The 20,483-nt window shown below is 40.4% G+C and overlaps 1 protein-coding gene across 1 annotated transcript; it reads left to right on the top strand.

Moving 5' to 3' along the window:
- Window positions 1-366: 366 nt before the first annotated feature.
- tbx5a (T-box transcription factor 5a) lies at window positions 367-20,065 on the top strand (the record flags this gene model as incomplete). Its single annotated transcript, XM_079525108.1, has 8 exons — window positions 367-510; window positions 1,098-1,192; window positions 2,776-2,895; window positions 4,115-4,262; window positions 12,508-12,660; window positions 15,338-15,429; window positions 18,011-18,243; window positions 19,473-20,065. 8 exons carry the CDS (start codon window positions 367-369, stop codon window positions 20,063-20,065), a joined length of 1,578 nt encoding a protein of 525 aa, XP_079381234.1.
- Window positions 20,066-20,483: the final 418 nt, after the last annotated feature.

Genomic DNA, 20,483 nt, shown 5'->3' with positions numbered 1-20,483 from the left:
AAGGCATATTCATTTGAGTTTAAATGGCCCAATTTTATTCCCAAAGCCTTCGGTTTATTCTAGACTGGCGAAAATGCCGGTACTAATATTTTGCAAATAATATTGAGGCACATCGCGCGCGAGTGTGTGTGTGTGTGTGTGTATATGTGAGTGTGAGTGTGAGTGTGTGTGTGTGTGTGTGTGTGTGTGTGTGTGTGTGTGTGTGTGTGTGTGTGTGTGTGTGTGTGTGTGTGTGTGTGTGTGTGTGTCGGTCGCGTGGAGCCTAAAGCTGTTAGTTTAGTCCTCGTCTCACATCTAGACCTTGAAATCCCCTCTTTGTTTGGACCTGACAGTTCGGGGGATTCGTCGTCTTCGGGACTCCATATCATGGCGGACCAAGAGGAGACTTTCGGCGTCCAAAATTCGCCTGGCCAATCGGACTCGAAGGAAGTGCACAGTGAGAGTAAATCAGAGAAACAGAATGGAAGCTCGGGGAAATCTCCATCCTCACAACAAACGTATATTCAACAGGTTAGAATCACCTATAAGTCAGATGGTCTCAGTCAGCCCCGGGGCGCACTGAGCATGTATTCTGTATTACATTTGGCCTCATGAACTCATGCTTCAGTTCAACTATTAATAACCTATAGCATACGAAAGATGAATATTTGAATGCAATTGTGATTCTGCCCATTAGGCTTATGTCTTTAAGGCACCAGCAGACCTATACTGTAGGCCTACTAACTGCATACAAACCTGGCTATAGGCCTACTTCAGGTTTTCGTCACCAATGTATGTTATTGCATGGTGATATTTATATTTTCGTTACAATAACATAGGCATATATGCCATGAACCCAATTTGTGCATGCGCACGAGGCATCCTGGAGCAGTAGGCGACATTTTAATCACTAATTTAAATGGTTAGCCTGTTTCATCTCTATACCATTCTATACCGCACGTCCCTTTAACTGGAAATAAATGTCTTTTCACTATTTTGACCAGCCTAGCCTTTAAAATCTAGGCCCATATACTCTGCATGCATTGCTTTAGATGTTTTACTGTTTAGGGAAAATGAATTTATACAATATCGCTGTAATTAGATGTGTTATTTTGAAGGGAATGGAAGGAATAAAAGTCTACCTGCACGAGAGGGAACTATGGACCAAGTTTGATGAAGTAGGAACCGAGATGATCATTACCAAAGCGGGAAGGTAAGAGGAAAAAAATCGCCTAAAGGTGCATAATTAATTAATGCCGTAGCAGTATATTTATATATGCTATACAAACGTTTGGTTGTTTGACAGTGTTGTCGGTTTGTTGCAATATAGGCTATTCTGCTTCATAAATGACCATTTTGTTGGTTTTGTTGTTGGTTCATATATGTCAAATATTAGGCCTATCGCCCTACGAAAAGTATAAATTAAGAAAAGCTGTGTGTGTGTGTGTGTGTGTGTGTGTGTGTGTGTGTGTGTGTGTGTGTGTGTGTGTGTGTGTGTGTGTGTGTGTGTGTGTGTGTGCGCGCGTGCGCATGTGTGTGTGTCTGTCTGCTTTTAGCCATGATCTAAGTAGGGTTCAGACTCAGACGACATGGAAAAAATATTAGGTTCAAGGACAGCGCGTGCGCAGCATGTTTGTTGTGCATTACCCCACTGTCATTTTCATGTGTCCTCAGGGTGAATCTAGTCAAAATAGTGTTGTCAGATGAGTGTGAACAGGAATATGCATGGTAATCGGTGGTCTCTGCTCGTGTCACGATTGTCTTGTGGTCCTGAGTTATTTATTATTCATTGCAACAACGTTTCAATATCCGTCCTGCATGCGTGCGTGCACGCAGTGCACTGAAGGCTATAGAGTCGTATAATGTCTCGCTCGCAGCTGCACAAAGCTCTCATTATATAGTCTCCTCAGTCATATACCCCTTTTTTCCCTTTCGTTCTTTTTTTTTTTTTTGCACGAGTCCATGGATATTCCTAATTTTAGCCTACTATCGTACCCGTATTACCTCTATAACTTATTTGTTATTGCCATACGTATAACGTATATCTGTATATAGTATAGCCACATGACTGAGTTGTCCTAAAATGTATGTTTTTTTCTTACCCAAATATAAATTGAGATTTAGGGGTATAGGCCTATAGTTCCACAACTGGATATATCATAATGCAATTAACAGTAGTAGTAATTATTATTATTATTATTATTATTATTATTATTATTATTATTATTATTATTATTATTATTATTATTATTATTATTATTATTATTATTATTATTATTATTATTATTATTATTATGCCTATACATTTTATAAGAGAGACATAACTCTTATACATGCATACATGCAAAACAAAGAGTGTGCGAGAATCATGCAATGTGTGAGAGGAACAAAAACAGACATCCAGGGCAGGCTGCAAATCGTTAAGAGGCATTGCAATACTTTTTTTGACTGCTCTCGTGCACGTGCATTTTAACGGTGTCTGTGTCTGTCTCAGTATGTTGTGTTGTTTTAAAATAATATTAGGCTATTGCTTGCTATTTGTCATCCAAAACAAAAAAACAAAGAATAGTTTTGTGTAAATATAGGCAAACCAGAAAAACGCATTTACTTAAAAATGCATGGCTGAAAATACAGTCGCTGTGATAAGGACATAATTATTCTTTCATGCTTCGTATAAAACCATATAATTCGATTTGTGATAACACGGCGATATTCCTTCAGGCTTGTCGTATTTCGATCTTATTCTTTTCCCATTGCTCCATGAAATGAATGCTAAGACTGACTTCTTCTTTGCAGGCGAATGTTTCCCAGCTTCAAAGTGAAGGTCACTGGACTCAACCCCAAAACGAAATACATCCTCCTGATGGATGTTGTGCCTGCTGATGACCATCGCTACAAATTTGCCGATAATAAATGGTAATGGTATATATGCAACGTGATATTACTGGCTAATAGTGAATTGCTAACTTTCACACATTGTGGTCCACAAAGGGAATAAACAATCATATATGACCTCTGTGTGTATAAAGCCCTCATGCCCGTGCAGGTATAATCCCTTGATACGCTTATATATAGCTGTAATGTAATGTGTTTTTTGGGCGCGCAAACGTGCAGGCCACCGTTATTTCTGCATGGATTTTCTCTAATAGCGAGCTATTGATTCGGTTTAGGCAGAGGTGTGTGCTGACAGGTTTTGGTAGGCCAATCAACATACAATTTACAAGAATTATGAACTGTTTCCAAATTGATGCCACAACTTTAGTCCGCAATGTCATGCAGGACTCCGCGGATGCATGTTCATGATTCACGTCAATGAAATACAAGCACGCTGCACGCCTATTTGTTTAGTGTCATGTCTATCTTCCTAACCTTGGTCAAGGGTGCCTTGTTTGGGTCAGTGCTTTTCAAAGACTGCATATACCATAGACCCGCCAAAGCATGTTCTGGAACTAATTCTTCCCTTGATCAACGAGTGCTGAAAAACAATCTTCCAGCGAGGTCCAAATTACCACCATGCTACGTGGTGGTGACCCGCAGCGATCCAAAACCCAGCATATAGTCGGCCATGTCATTTGGTGATTCATGAATCTTGTTTTCCATCTACGGAAATGTTTCGTTCGAGGAAAATCCTATCGGCCCACATTTTGAAATATAATTGGTGAATGGTGACAGTGCGTAATTGCTCTCTGTGTTGTATAAACTTGCTGTGTTAGTCCAATTAAAATATTTTTCACCGCTAAATGCGCTAATACAATTATGATGTAGCCCATGCATGGCTGGTCATATCTATCCCTTAGTTTTTATTAGATTCTATTAATGAGGCTACATCGTTTTTAACCTTTAAGGTGGGAGCGATTAGAAATAGGCAGGCTACTTAGGCTGCAGGCACCATCTCTAAATTAAGCCCGACTCCCCGAGTGATTCATAATGAATTCAATGGTGATTCAACAACAAACGGGTATTCGACATGTCTCACCAAGAAATAATATAAGCTAACATGTGTACCGAGCACCGAGTTAAACAGCTGCAGAGCCATCGAAACATCACCATGCGCGCATGCAGGCTATTCAGTTGCATATATAGGCCAACATCCAAGGTGTTGAAGTCTGACTGACTGTATGCCGGTATGATGCAGGTCTGTGACGGGGAAAGCCGAGCCCGCCATGCCCGGGAGGCTGTACGTGCACCCGGACTCTCCTGCCACGGGCGCGCATTGGATGAGGCAGCTCGTGTCCTTCCAGAAGCTGAAATTGACCAACAACCACCTCGACCCGTTCGGACACGTAGGTTGCTTTGCTTTATCTGTTTGCTGTGTTATTTATATCCCGGATAGGATAGCGGATAGGCCTATTGTACAGCAGGGGTGTTTTCTATATAGTGAGATTGGAAACGCATGCAGCAAAGTGCATGCTATATAAAGGCCTATATGTTTTCTATTCTACCAAACATCTGCATTCATAGGCTAGTGCAGCCATGAAAGACATATAAATAAAAAGTTTACTGTAGAGAGGGAAAGTTGGCAGGCGTCGTCCCATGCATGTTGGATCGAAAATGGCCTTTCTGACAGACAGCTGAAAGAAGAAAAATACCCTCCAAATGTAATAGGCCTGGTCGTTCCACTAAAACCTCTGTTTCTCTTCCTTTTTTGTCCCAAAGAGTAGCCTATATATTTAATATTCTTGGTAGATTCGAAGAAATGACAGTGGCTTTTAAAGTTTGTTTGGACATATAGAAGTTGACTTTTGAAGATTGTTATTTTCAAGAAAATACAAACTTTTCATATGCAACTGTTTCTAGAGGTCAAGCAAAGTTCACATCAAATCAAATACATGAAAATATCCTGATGTTTGGTATAGCAGTGGAATGGCAAAAAGGTCAACCTTGTTTCTTTTTCTTTTTTTCCATCATCGTCTTTGCATGGGCAAATTTCAACACAATACTGGACCTGCAAAGGTCATATGTGAAGCTTTAGACTTAACTAAAAGTGACACATTTGGCATATTTTGACTGAATAATAAAGGTCATTTGATAACATGATTTGACACCACTTGCGTGTTGTTAGATTATATTAAACTTCCAACCTTTCTTGGGTAGCCTCAAGCACCCTTTCCACTTATCAAGAAGTTCTGCCCAATTGAGTTTTTGTTTATCTTCCCGTTCCTGTGCTGAGGTCTTTTCGAAATACTTTTTATGGGATATATTTGGGACCTTTTCAAAGTAATCTTGTCTATAAAAGTGAACGGGAAATTCCACTAACGTATTATTTTCGGCTCTATATATATGTCTCTGGCAAACATTTTACACTTAAATGTGGTTTAACTGAGATTTGATCATAAAAGGTTTTGAATGTCCTTTCAAAATGTTGTTGTAGTGCAGCTTGTCCTGCTGAGAAGCCTGCTATATGGTCCACATAGCCCTATAGATTATTGATATAATATACAATAATAGCCTACCAAATTACCAGTCCCCTGTAATTTCTATAACGCTCAGTAAAAAACTTCACATAAAGTCCAGCTGTACAACTGGAGATTTTTATTTAATTTCATGTAATGTCAGCAGTATAATTTATTTCAATATAAGAAGTGATTTAATGTGTTTACAATAATGCATGGTTGTCATTAACATAGATTCATATTTAATTCTGGCAATGGACAGGTTTGATCAAGAAATTAATCTCTATCCTCCACTTATCCACAATGAACATGCAATTCTGAATGAGGTACAGTATTGATAGACATTTGACTAAATTCCCTGATAACCAAAATAACCAAATCAATACTGTCATTCTGAACAATTACTCACCCTAGTCCATGCAGCACCCTCTCAACACTAAAACAAGATGGACATTTGGATATCTTGTATGCACGTGTGTGTGCGCACACACACACACACACACACACACACACACACACACACACACACACACACACACACACACACACACACACACACACACACACACACACACACACACACACACACACACACACACACACACACACACACACACACACACACACACACACACACACCACCACCACCACCACCACCACCTGCATCCCCACCTCCCCCATCCGACCCCATCCCCTTGGTGCACGCCAGTGGAAAGATTGTATGGCATCCATTTCCCATAACTTTTACTGCCCATTATTCTGAGTTCTTTGGCCCCAGGCATATGTTACCCATGCCTTACACAAAACAACGTAAACATTACTTAACTTTGTTATACCATTGAAGAAATGTCCTGTTGGCAGGAGGTATTCATAAAAGGCAAGTTGATTGTGACTTTGTGGCCAACTTGAGTTTGAGTAATTTAAGTTTACTCATTAGCACAAGAAAAACATAAATAACAGGGGGGAAAATAATACATAAGAAAGTGGAGGGGAAGTTAAGCTAAGGTAAGCTAAGGTTAGGTAATGTAAGGTAGAGCGTTATTATCCAGAGGGGCAATTTGGTTTACAACAGCAGTAAAAAAGAAAGAAAGAAAGAAAAAGAGACAATGGAACAACATAGAAACCCAAACAGTCTTTATTGGAAGAACCTTCCATCAATTAAGATGACGCAATCGCAATTACATCTTTTTGTAGAATGCTACATCAATTAACTAGATGAACAGAAATGCTATCCTAGTCATGCAAGGAAATTAAAGAAAACCATACACAACTGAATATTTTATCAAAAGTGAAATTGGATAGAATAAAAACAAACTTTAGATGTGTCAATCTTAGCCAACCACAATAGTATATAAAATAAATCACACAGATGTCTTGATCACATGACAATAAAGATGTGTACTGATTTACGTGATATTTGAATAAAATCTGAAGGAATAATATAAAAAAATGTGTTTCACATAAGTCGGCCTCCTGGTGGCGCTATAAAAGTCAGATTTGAAAAATGCAGGCCAGATGTTTTTCCTTGGCCTCTAGGGTGTGCATACAAACTTTTACACAGATCGGTGCAGTCAGAGGTGAAGACGTGACTGGGTTTGATTTGAGGCATTATGTTCAAAATGGACCAAATCCTGCAAACTTTGGAAGGCAATGTCAGCCAATCACGATGGAATATGGACAATTGGACAGATCCGTGTTGATCACATGACTATAGAGATAGTGTGTAAAAAAGTAATGTAAAAATCAGCCTCATGTTGGCGCTCTAACAGGCTGTTCTGGAAAATTTGGGGCAGAGGTTCGTTGTTGGCATCCAGGGAGTGTGTGTGCACAGTTTGGCATTGACCGGTCACCGGGCCAACGTTCCTGGGGATTAGCTGTACGCAGACGGGCAGACAGACAGACACAGACGGACGGACAGACGGAGTGCACATACACAACATACTCTCCCCTTCATACCTTCGGCCTGGTGGAGACAAATATGTTTGTGCTGTGTTATCAATGGATATGTCAGTGACTTGCTTCAAAAGCATGCCATGATTGTGCATGGCCATCATTAAAACATTTATAATCACTTTGAAAGCAAGCATGAAACCTGAAGAACGTTCAAAGTGCTTTTATTGTTGTGCACACTGCACAGGTAGTAAAACTTAGTTTTGTTTGGCTTTCAGACAATGTAGCAGCTATAATAGTGAAGAAAAAAAGGAGAGAGCGGGAGAGAGAGAGATATTGATAACATTTATGTAGACAATTCATCAATAAATCCATAGAGTTTTTAAAAAAGGTTCAGAAAGTATAGCTTTCCACATAAAACAATATTATGATTGTGAAATACCATTTAAAGATTTTTTTGCTTTGTTTATATGTCAGGTCACGGTGGCTTCCACTTTTATTAGGGAAGGTACACTTGGAAGGTACAGACACTACAGCCAGATGCTGTGTTACGATTCTGAGTGCTGCTTATCGACATGATTCAGGGAAATAAGGGAACCTTATGCCAGTGCCACTGAGGTGTTATGATGTGGCGTACATTGGACAATCTAGTGGTTGACTGTTGTTTATAGCACTGTTTAATTAAATTAGTTGTTTTGGTTCTTTTGTTGTTTGGATCAGATGATTCAATCTGAATGTATCTGAGACTGTTTCTGGACAATCACAGTGACAAATAAAGCTCATGTTATGCCTATGTGCACAAACACATATCACAATCTACTATCTATCCTTGGTGACATGGCTCCCATGCTGATTGTTCTTTTGCCAAAACCCAGCTGGTATAATGAAATCTGCAGCTTAGTCGAAATGTGAGCACTGTTGTACATTTTAAGGCCAAAATGCCGTTTTGATTGGTTGCAGTGGTTCCTGGCTTGCCCTCTTTCGTGCTGGGAGAGAGAGAGAGAGAGAACGCCATGGGATTCATAAATGAAATACTGGTGGCTGGCCAGAAATATATTCCATCAGCTTATGTTGTGCCAGCTGGTTGAGATAACTTTGATACAATTTATAATTACTTGCACTCACACATGCATGTGACTGAACCGCGTTGGAGATGTGTTGGTTAAGTTAAGACAAACATGAAGATTTCCTTTAAAACTGTCTGTAATCCCAAACTTATGAAGACATTTTATTTTTTAACTCAACTGTATTGTAAAATAATGTTTAATTAATACATAGTCTGCAGTGGTTGGAGGTGGTCTCCATATAATCTTATTGAGAAATGTAGACCCTGGTGTCAGGTAGGACACCAGCTGGTATTGTCTGAAGTTCATATAAGCACAATATCTCCGCTGACTAGGGATTCTCTCTTGTAGAGGTTTGGTCTCCCACGCGGAAGACCAGGGTTCAAATCCTAAAGTATACACAGTAAGGAGTGCAGCCTCTCTACTACTCACAGAACAGTAAGATCTGTGCCTTACTTATTACAGTTTGCCTTTTCCCTCCATGTGCCTCTTAACAACACAAACAGGCCTACTTGTTTTGGTTTCACGTTTCATACCAAGCTGTAGCTTTCGCTTTGATCTTTCACTCACACAACTCACAAAATATTTCTCAGTGTTATTCATCTCTCCCCTCAATTTGCTCCTGCACTCGTCTCCTTGCCTTCCCACACATGTTTTGGGCCGGCGGGTGGAGTGTGAGGATTCAGTGTTTATATTTGACTGGCAGTGTGAGATGAGCAATAGATGATGGTGTACAAAGCCTGTTAATCCCGAGGCTCGGGGAAACCCTCTGATGTGGGGGGACTTGAAAGCAAAGGGCAGCGGCTCGAGACCCAGGGTGATCCTTCACTATCATTAAATACTATCATCCAGAGGCAGGGGGAACAGAGATACTGGGACCCGGTCAGGGCAGTGGCTGAGTCAGGGAGACGAGGCGTGTGCTGGGGCCCCAGTGGGTGGTCCACAAAAACCCAGCAACCCCAGACTGCTCACCCCTTTATCCTTCCCATCCTATAACAGGCATATTGAACCCTGGGAACGCACAGTCTGGACCATGCTATTGTCCAAAGTCTGCACATAGCCTACTGTAGATTCTTGAATTTCCAGGCAAATTCTAATATGTCTCAGTGACAGACATTTGAGCATATGGTATTTGACTTATCCTCTACAGTGCTATTATGGAACAATGTTTGCATTAAAGGGTTGTTGTTGTGGTTTGTCTGGATGTTGGTAATATTTCTACAGACCTCAATGAAGCCTTTACCGAATATATACAATAGTGTTTGACATACTGTGTGTGTGTGTGTGTGTGTGTGTGTGTGTGTGTGTGTGTGTGTGTGTGTGTGTGTGTGTGTGTGTGTGTGTGTGTGTGTTTTTTGTATTTGTTTTGTAACCCAAATCCCTAATTTGTGCACCTTACATCGTTTAAGTGACACTGGTTATAAAGATTTACACAGGTTTTGATAAGCTATAGGCTATCCCAATGTTCATTGAGCTACAAAACGGCTAAAAACATCCATAGACACTTTTCCAGGCCATCACATTTGTGATGACAGCTATGGACGTTTTTGCCCAAGGTTTTTCGTGCAAAACAAATGCTTGCAATGGATTCTGAATCAGGAAAAAAAACCTCACATGATATCACGCATGATAATTAAATTTTGTACATTTTGCCTGCAAACAGATTATTAATGGTACCCCAACGTTTAGCTGTCACAGATTCCGCTATAGGGAAACTGAATGTCAGGCTTTGTGTGATGTGTTACTATAGACACCTTTACAAACACAATGGTGAAGAAATATATTGGTAAGGAATTTATTCTGATTTCTCAGATTGGACATTTTTCTGATAATATTCCCTGACTATATCCACTGCTTCCAATCTAGTAGCCTACATAATCTCCTGGCCCGGATTTACCATTGGGCTATAGGGTGGGCTGCAGCCCACTCTTTTTAATGATGAAAGTATTGCAATGCAAATCAAGTGAGATTTGTGTTTTGTTATTGTATATTTAGTTGTATTATGGTTAAAACATTGAGAGCTTCTGCTCTGCTGCCTTCACTGCAAGACAGTGCATGCTGTGTTGTGGGTAGCTGTGGAAAGCCTGATCCAGTCTATAAAACCTGCCATGCACAGCGACTTGTCTCTGTCTGTCTGTCTGTCTGTCTGTCTGTCTGTCTGTTTTTTGGGGGGCTGGGTACCCCAAAATTAAACCAAAATACCCATATTTTTTGTCGCCCTGAGGGGCCCTGAAATTTTGTCTAGCCCGGGGGGCACCTACTATACTGTAAATCCAGCACTGATAGTCTCTCAAAATGATGATATACTGTAGATGCAGTGCATGGCTGTTCAAAATGGCTGCTGTGGCCTCTCTCCTTACATGCACTGTGAAATTGTCTGAAAGTTCAATTGGGAATTCATGAGCTTGGTACTACTCCTCTTGTAAAATCCCCAGAGGTAAATCCCCCAGCAGTTGATTTAATCCTGAGAATAATTGTGGGTCATAGCTATAAAACAAGTTGTCCCCACAATACATGCAGGCTACTGGGCTGGCGGCCATAGCAAGTCTTTCTCTGCATGTCTCCAACGGCATTTTAGTTGTATGAGTTCTGTTGTCCCCCCTGCAGCAGGCGGGTGTGTGTGCTGATGCTTCTTGCGGTGCCTGCACCGAAGAAACATCAATCCTGCTGTTTTCAGTGCGAGACCCCGTCGTATAACGAAGTATAAATCTGTCTTAAGAAGGGAGGAGGAGAGGGTAAATATTAGCGGAAGGGAAAATAACATTTTTGTTATCTGTATAGGCCTGCAGTGTAAGTAAGTGGGTTTAATTACATTAAAAACCATTACTTTGCTCAGGGCTGATGAGCACGATTCCCTGGTCCGTCAGAACAATTAGACTTAAGGCCCACGGATGAGAGGCCCTCATAAGAGGAGAGCAAAGCTCAGGTTCAACTAGGTGGACCTCACCGCGTCTTAATGTCGCCAGACTGGCCACTGGCTGCAGTTCTCACTTCTGTAACACAAAGTAGGTTATAGCCTGATGCTGAGAGGAGGATGGTGATGGGGAAGTCAGACGTGATGAACATGTGCCTATAGACTCAGAGACTGTCCAAATGGACCCAAGGGTCAAATCCATTTGGTGCCATGTAGCTTTTAGTTATAAATTAACACTTTACAATTGCATGCTGCATGCATGGGATGTATAGGCTAAATGTAGGCCAAATGTAGGCCTATTTTAATATACAATATACAAATTAGGCATGGTCAATTGTGTTGCATAAAAACATTTAAGTGCATGCATTAATAATATTTTAATCATGGCAATATAAAATATATAGGCCTAAGATGGTCCATTAGAAGAAGTCATTCTAACGCTGTGGACCAGAGCCAATATATATATTTTTAAAATGAACGGTTACAATAATTTTTCTATAGGCCTATATGCCTATGCGCATGGTATCACACGTTATTTGAATTTCAGTGTTGAGGCATATTGAGCTCAATACATATGAAAACTTGGTCAAATTCATCAAGAGAAAGCCGATTTGATGCGTGAAGCTTTCCGAGAGCTTATCTCTTATCTGACCAATATAGGGTATGCTGAGGTGACAACTATAGAGAAAAAGCAAAGCACCGTACACACATGTTTGTTGACGCGTGTATCATGTATAGCATATAGGCTACTCATTACGCATTGACCATGGAACTGCTGCGCGATAATTGACGCATGCATAATATTAGCCTATGGGCTATCGCGAATCGATCAAGTATTATGGGTTATGACACTCGATAATTAAAAAGGATTTAACATGTTTACCATCTGTATACAAGCATCAGCATGTCTACCAGATGTAACGGGTGTAATGGCTTTACTCTGTCAACACACGCGACCGATAGCCTTCATTCACATGCAACACAGCCTGCAGTCTAAAAGATGCAGGCTCATGCAATCAAAATACTATAATCAAAACGAAAAGATAATTGAAAGTGAACTCACTATGCTAAATTCGGAAATGATTTAGGACCAAATTCAAGGAGCTCAGATTTGCGAAGCACGCCTGAAAAGTTAAGTCCGTAATAATATAGGCTACACAATTTCAGATTTCGTATGATTTAAGTGCTATTTAGTCTTTTAGCATGCAGAAATTATTATACCGAACAACGTCTCTCTGATAGAAGAACCTGTTTTTTAACATTACAGATTATCCTGAACTCGATGCACAAATACCAACCGAGGATCCACATCGTCAAAGCGGATGAAAATAATGGCTTTGGGTCTAAAAACACCGCGTTCTGCACTCACGTCTTCCCCGAGACAGCCTTCATTGCGGTCACGTCCTATCAAAACCACAAGGTAAGTCTTGCGCGTGTGTGTGCGTGCGTGCGTACGTGCGTGTGTGTTGCCTTGTAGTCAACCTGGCCTGAGCTATATGTGGCCTGATAATTGCTGATATGACAGTGTCACTGTCTCGTGTGATACGAGGATTATGCAATGATGCTAAAAGGATAACAGAAAAAGCCTGGTCCATGAGGACTTCATAGTCTATGGGCCTGTAAACTATAGCCTAGGGCTATATAGCCCCCGAAGGCCTAGTCTGCCGGATACCAAAAGTCGGGCATGAAAAGACTGTTCCCAGTTTCAATGACGTTCTTTTCAAAGTAGCGTTTTTTGTGTCATCATGGGGCAAATGCATATTGTTATACGTTGTAGTATTTATTAGGCTATACATGTATATCTTAGGATACTTTTGGTTTCTGTAATGTTTATTTTTCTTCCGAGTGCGGGTTATCAGTTCACTGTGTCGCAACTTTCGCAAGGCACGAAGTGGATAACTATCTTATTCTTATACTATTAGTTTTATCCGTGCAAATTATTATTATATGCCTATTATTAGCGTAGTATTATTATTATTATTAGTAGTAGTAGTAGTAGTATTAGTATTAGTATTATTGCCCAGAACGTAATCTAACGCATTCAACAAGCTTATTTAAAACGGCATCGTTTTACAGCTAGGCTTATTTATAAACTTTTTCCCTTGCAGTGTAATTTAGCTGGTTATGATTCAACAAACAAAATACCATGCAGGTGACAGGTGCGGTGCTCCAAAGAGACGTCAGTCAAAAATACTGCAACATTGACCTTTATTTAATCAGGGAAGACCAGTGAGCATGCTTTATTTTGCCGGCAGCCTATCACAACTTAGTAATCGACTTCATGATTGCCACTGAATTTACACGTTTTTCTTCAGTGTAGGCCTAACGTTTCATGAAATGGTAGAAGGTGAACATGATTAGCAATTAGGCTAGACAGCAAAGCATTCTCCCCGCGATGCAAAATTAAATATTTAGGCCGTGGCCGTGGGTCACATTTAAGACCATGCATGCATGTGAAGAAATTGCTGCAGTGTTTTATTATTATGCATTTATTTTGCAACTTTTCTAAATGCCCGAATTCTATAAAACTCTTTTGGGACAGACATATAGTCATAAGCGGTGTCTGTTTAACATCCGTTTTTAACTAGTCGGGGTAGGCCTATGTTTTAGTGTGAGGGCACAGGGAATATATGGAGGGGGCGAGGGCTCATAATGTCTCCGCAGCCAATCCAAATTCTCAAAGTTTCTGGGAACAGGAAACAGCAAATGACCGACATTCTGAAGAAAACATTCATTATTTCAACAAGTTATTGGGGCCTGACTGAGAACGCAACTCTGCTCTAATTATTGGGGCTTGCCAGACCTCTAGAAAAACATTCAGTTCTGATTTCCTTGCTTTTCCGCAACTGTTCATCAAACGCTCAAACATCTGCCAACCTGCTTATCGTGCAATATGTTAAGGAGGAAAGCCCTCAATGAGCAACATCTGTCAGATTCACCTGCTAGATTCTTTATAGTTAAGATAAATGAAATCTCTTGTTTAAAGTCTTCAAGAAAGTGTTTAAATTTCGTCTCGCTAACACTCAAATCAAGTGCGGAAAAACATTTATATGAAAGTTAGAATAACTATACATTTTAGTTAGATTAAATCTTAAAAATAGGTTTGATGGCCATACAAATATTATTTGAATCTTTAATTGCCTAAATGTTACCAAATTGATGGGTACAAATGAGTAGGCTAAAATATTTTGGATAGGCTTCAATTAGACCTCATCTTGAAATATTAGCAATTAAAATATTGGTCGACTGACATTTTTTATTTTCTATTAAAGCTTATTTACGTCCTCAACTTATTTAGCAAAAATATCACTCCAGGGCTTCTCATCCCACTTATATATCTAAACATTTTATATATTTCTTCTTGGAAATGTTGCTAAAACAATTAGTCAAACGTTTATTTCACATTTTAAAACAAAACGTATACAGTGTTAACCAGAAGCTAGAAAAGGTTTGGAGAAAATGTCAGCTTGTAGACTAACATGCCGTCTTGTCAGAAGGAGGGAAGCAGACCAGAGTTGCCAACTAATTACCTGCCAGAAACCACTGCTCATAAGAGGGATATCCCTGGATTTGGTTTAACCTTGTGAGGCTTAAGCTATTTCAGGGTGGTTCCAAAACCCATGCTGCCTTATGTCTTATATGCATGTAATATGAAAATACTTTTTAAATATTTGTATCAAAACACATTACAGTGAAATATTGATTGATTGATTCAGTAAGGAATGCTTTCTACTGAACTGTTCAAAGTGGAGAAAAAAAAAAAGAAAAAGAAAAAACTATAGCCAGGTCATCATACACCTTATAAAGTTTCACAGAATGTGAGACTGACCCCTTTGCAAGTGATTGCACAAAACATGAAGTTAAACTTCTCAAAAGCATTAAAAACATATACTGCAAGTGTCTTTGTATTGGAAACAAAATGTGATTCTGTAATTAAGTGGTATTAAGGCCATCCATTGAAACTTTTATTGAATTTCACTTGTTTGTTTTGTGCAAGTTATGCAAATCAGCAATGATCTGTTTTAATCGAAGACATATAAACCAGCATAACAAAAGTTTACCACATCATGAAATTAAAATATCTTTGGCCATTGCAGATAACGCAGCTGAAGATTGAGAACAACCCTTTTGCCAAAGGCTTTCGTGGGAGTGATGACATGGAACTGCACCGGATGTCCAGAATGCAGAGGTATAGCTAGCCATGGAGCTCCCTCATGCATACTTCTATGTGTGAACCCTATAATACAAAGCTGCTATGTCCATGTCATTGTTTATCCAAAGTGAACAGTAGCAGAGTGAACACAGCAGTGGATAAATATATACCACATTATAGATAGGGATTACTGACATCCAAGTCACAATGTCACCTAACAAACCCCCAAAGTAATCCCTCAATCACCAAAACGCAAGCCAGTTATGAGTGTTATTTTCAGTGTGGCTGTCGTCCCTGGTCACTGACCCACTCCCCCATGTGATGTAAGTGTAGTTCTTGAGCTGGAGCCAGTCTTCACGTTGAAGAATATAATGGCTGATCTGGCAGGGCTTCTGAAACACAAATGCAACATCTCCCTTTCACGCAACATTCCATATGGTACAATATTTCCATCAGTTGTGTGTTTCCTTCCCCTCTCTCTCTCTCTCTCTCTCTCTCTCTCTCTCTCTCTCTCTCTCTCTCTCTCTGATTGGTGATATCGCTTGGTCCCTCATATTGCTCTCTCTCTCTCTCTCTTTCTCTCACACGCTCTCTCGCTCCATTATTTGCTCCAGATGAGGGATTGAGCACACATCCATACTGTGTGGAAAACACATTTTCAAAGGAGAAAATCTGTTTTTGAAACTCACCCACCCCCTTGAATAGCCGACACAGGCATCATTTGCTTTCAAATGATGAATTCCTCAGTCAGAGAAAACTGGAAAATCTTTTCCACGGCTGAGATAAAAAAAATATCTCTCTATTTATCCAACACAGAATAATCTCATCTTTATATTATACTTCTTTGGGTGAAGTTGTGGAATTGTGAATAAACAAAAAACACTACTGAAACAAGTACTGGAATATTTTCATAAAATATCATGTTTCTTAGATATTTTTCAATACCCCCAAGTAGATAGGATACTTGATCATCTTAGGCAGATGTTAAAGTAAAATTAAGTGAGTGTGTGCCACGAGATAATACTGTGTAGGAGTGAAATACATTTCACGTATAGAAATTCACAAATGAATTGAGCTTGGTAAGAGTCCAAACCACACTATCATTCTTAAATGCCATTGTCTAACACAAACCCTGCCAAGTACAGTAAGCTACGTACGTCTGCTCTTGGTTAGAATTCAGAAGGGAAAGCTTATTGCAAAACCAGGTCACCGTTTCAAAAGGAAAGATCCATGAAATCAAAGAAAAAGAAGTAGCAAAATGATTTTGTGGATATTTGTGGGTCCTATAGATTAATAGGAAGGAAATATACACTGGCAATTGCACTGGAAAGGGATTACCCCAGAACAATATCTCTCAGTGCATCCTAAGTAGGTGTGACGCAAATGGTGAATGTCATCATGAGAATATAAAGATGATTCTAGTCATATTATTCTGTAGGGCATATAGGTAATACACTTCTAGTCATATCTATTCGTTTATACAAATAATTAATTTTGTATTACATTTTATAAACAGATTTTATATTGCAAAGGTTTGAGTGCTTTTACCACAAGAACAGATAAAGGGTTTTCTTCTGTTGTGGGTCTTAGATATTATACAAGCTTTTGCTACAAACTGTACAATTGAAAGGCCTTTTAGCTTTTTCCACAAAGAGTAGCCTACAAGTAAAGGTTTTAACCAGCTAGCTTTCAGTACTTCTAGCGATGTAGTAGCGATATTATCATGATTGGCTGGCCTCTACGCCAATGGGAGACTAGCCCTATACGGCCAATGGGACACAAAGCCCCACGGCCAATGGGACACTAAGCCCGCTCTCCTTTCCCCCACCGCACCATGACTAGAGACTGCAAACGCGACTACAGAAAGCCCCACTAAGATATAAATGGAATGCAAGAGAGAATGGAATGCAAGCTGATATATATAATGACTTGAGTCATTTCTTGTTTCCCTGTGTAGGTCGGTGTGTGCTTTCTCACATCAGATATTGACAAGCCTTTACTACAAGACTGTATAACTAAAATGTTTTTACAAGGTTCATAAATACTACTAGCCTAAGACAAATAGTAGTGAAGTAACACAAAGCGATGTGGGCTGTGGGAATGTTAGACTTAATTTATAGTTAGTTGCATGGCAGTATCACGCAACATTAACCATAAATCCTCCAAGTCATTGTTTATCCAAAGTGAACAGTAGCAGAGTGAACACAGCAGTGGATAAATATACACATTATAGATAGGGATTACTGACATCCAAGTCACTATGTCACCTAACAAACCCCCAAAGTAATCCCTCAATCACCAAAACGCAAGCCAGTTATGAGTGTTATTTTCAGTGTGGCTGTCGTCCCTGGTCACTGACCCACTCCCCCATGATGTAAGTGTAGTTCTTGAGCTGGAGCCAGTCTTGAAGAATATAATGGCTGATCTGGCAGGGCTTCTGAAACAGGGCTTAGTTGCATGGCAGTATCATGCAACATTAACCATAAATCCTCCCAAGTTAGTTGCCTGACACCAGCGCACAACAAACAATAAATCAAGCCTTATGTGACAGTTACGGGTGAAAACGACCAAAAAAATGCATGTTACAAATACACTTGTTTTGTTTATTTGTGTGCAGTACCAAAGAATACCCAGTGGTCCCTCGCAGCACAGTACGCCAGAGAGTGGGCACGAGCCAAAGTCCTTTCAGTGGAGAGGTCCAAGGCATGGCAACACCAAGCAGCCTGGCCCCTCCGTACTCTCAATGTGAAAATGGAGTCACAAGCACCTCACAGGACCTGCTGCCGCAGTCAGGCTCCTACCCTCTGCCGCACGAGCATGGCCAAGACTACCACTGCATTAAGCGAAAAGGTAGAATATTCTCTTTGAAGTCATGAGCTTATCAATAGAGACCTTCCAGTATGTGAAAAGTCAAAGTTTTGATTCCTGCATGCAACTGCCTGTGTATAGAAGGATGGGATGAAAACAACTTGGTTCACAATCACAATCAAGATAGGTCAACAGATAATTTCACTGGAAATTCAATGAAAGTACATTACCTTTCTCAGTGGCACCGTCAGGACATAAATAGTGGGGGGCAATATTATTATTATTCTGTTGATTTGTTGTTTATTAGCCTGTCTGACACCTTGAGGCGAGAGGCAAGCATGCAGCCAGCCAATACACAACGACGCTTGCGCAACAAAATGGGAACAGTGTTGACCAGCATCGGGCCATGAAAAATAAATACATAAATAGACGAGTCATTCCCCAATGGTGCGTGGACATCTAGACACTTTCTGCTTGACCACACCACTCAACAAATACAGGGACACTCTTAGAATTGATATACATAAAATGTTATATTTAACCGCTTAAACCCTTTATACTTGGCAAAAATGGACCTGGGTTGCAACTGTATGCTTTTTCAGAATCAGATTAAAAATCTAAACTTTATTGTCACATCACAGTTTTACATGTTTTGAAAATAGCTTTAGTGTATAGTTCCCATCGTGTCGTTATTCCAAGAAAATAAAGACAGGGAAGAAGAAGTGTGTGTGTGTGGGGGGGGGGGGGGGGGGGAGGGGGGAGGTCAAGGAGACCACGGCGGAAGAAAATGTAAGTTTGAAGCTTTTTCTACAATTCGTACAAAAAAAGGGCTTCCCCAAAATTGTTTAAGTTTAAACCTGTTCCACAAATCGTACAAATAAAGGCTTCTCCACGTTAGATGTGTCAAACCTTTGCTACAAAACTGTGCAACTAAAGTTTTTTTTACACATAAAACACATTTACACATAGTAGCCTACCTCTGCTACCTCAGATGCGATATATAAAAGGTACTGAGTATATAAGGCGCTCCAACACGGGTACCACGGATATTACATAACCGGGTGGAGCATGCATTTCCAAATGCATCATTCCCGGGTCGGGTGATATAAAAAAGCAAGCTATATCATGTCCCTTATCTGTTGCCCTACTTTAAACGATTTGGATAAGCGAATCTAGATTGTGTGAAGGTTTCTGTCAACATATACTAAAACTTGCTAAAATGAATTGTAATTGAACCCTAAATATTAAACAAACTCAAATTGTGTTTGCAGTAGAGGATGACTGTCACTCAGGTGAGCACAGCTACAAGAAAGCCTATCTGGAGAGCTCTTCCAGCGAGGACGACCATTATTACCGTCCAGTCAGCTATCCCCAGACTCTGGCCCTGGGCAGCGGGCCCTACCGCAGTGAGTCAAGCCAGCGCCAGGCCTGCATGTATGCCAGCGCGTCCCAGGGTGCGGAGCCCGTTCCTAGCCTGGAGGACATCAGCTGCAACACGTGGGCCAGCGTCTCGCCTTACGGTAGTTGCTCTGTCACCACCATGCAGCCAATGGAGCGGCTGCCCTACCAGCACTTCTCGGCCCACTTCACCTCAGGATCTCTGGTGTCCAGACTAGGTGGGGTGGGAGGCCACGCCTCTCCACAACTGGGCGACGCCCACCACGCTGCCATGTATCAGGGCTCCATGAGCCATCAGACTCTGGGCCGTCAGTGTAGCCCGGGGGCTGGGATCCAGTCACCCACGGCCGGGCTACAAGGAAATGAGTACCTTTATTCTCATGGCATCCCACGCACACTGTCCCCACACCAGTACCATACTGTGCATAGTGTTAGCATCATGCCAGAATGGAACGAGAGTAGCTAAAATATGTTTCTTCACAGATGACAGATGGATATGTTAAAAGGAACAGACAAAAGTACAGAATCAGGCAGGCGTTTTATATGAATCCATATTTATATATTTTTTTGGAAGAATATGGTTTGGTTGTTCTCTCTGTGAGATTAGTGGCCGAGTCATTAGCCTTGAAAACAATGGATATACTGTACAGAGTTTCTATTCTATATAGAAGCGGAATCATCTTATCACTTACGTTTTTTATGGGACAAATAACATAAACAAACACAAAGACCGGTCAAGTGCTATGAAAACAAACTATGGAAATGCCTATATTAAACCATAAGGGACAGAAGTGCTCCAGTCACTTCATCAAGAGAACACAATTTATGAAACTGTGCTTTTTGTGATATTGTACTTTGGATGTTTAAATGATTTCATCTTCCTC

The sequence above is a fragment of the Electrona antarctica genome, assembly GCF_951216825.1.
Source record: "Electrona antarctica genome assembly, chromosome: 16".
NCBI lineage: Eukaryota > Metazoa > Chordata > Actinopteri > Myctophiformes > Myctophidae > Electrona > Electrona antarctica.
The sequence above is the reverse complement of the archived record's forward strand: the minus strand, read 5'-3'. Positions and strand labels throughout refer to the sequence as shown.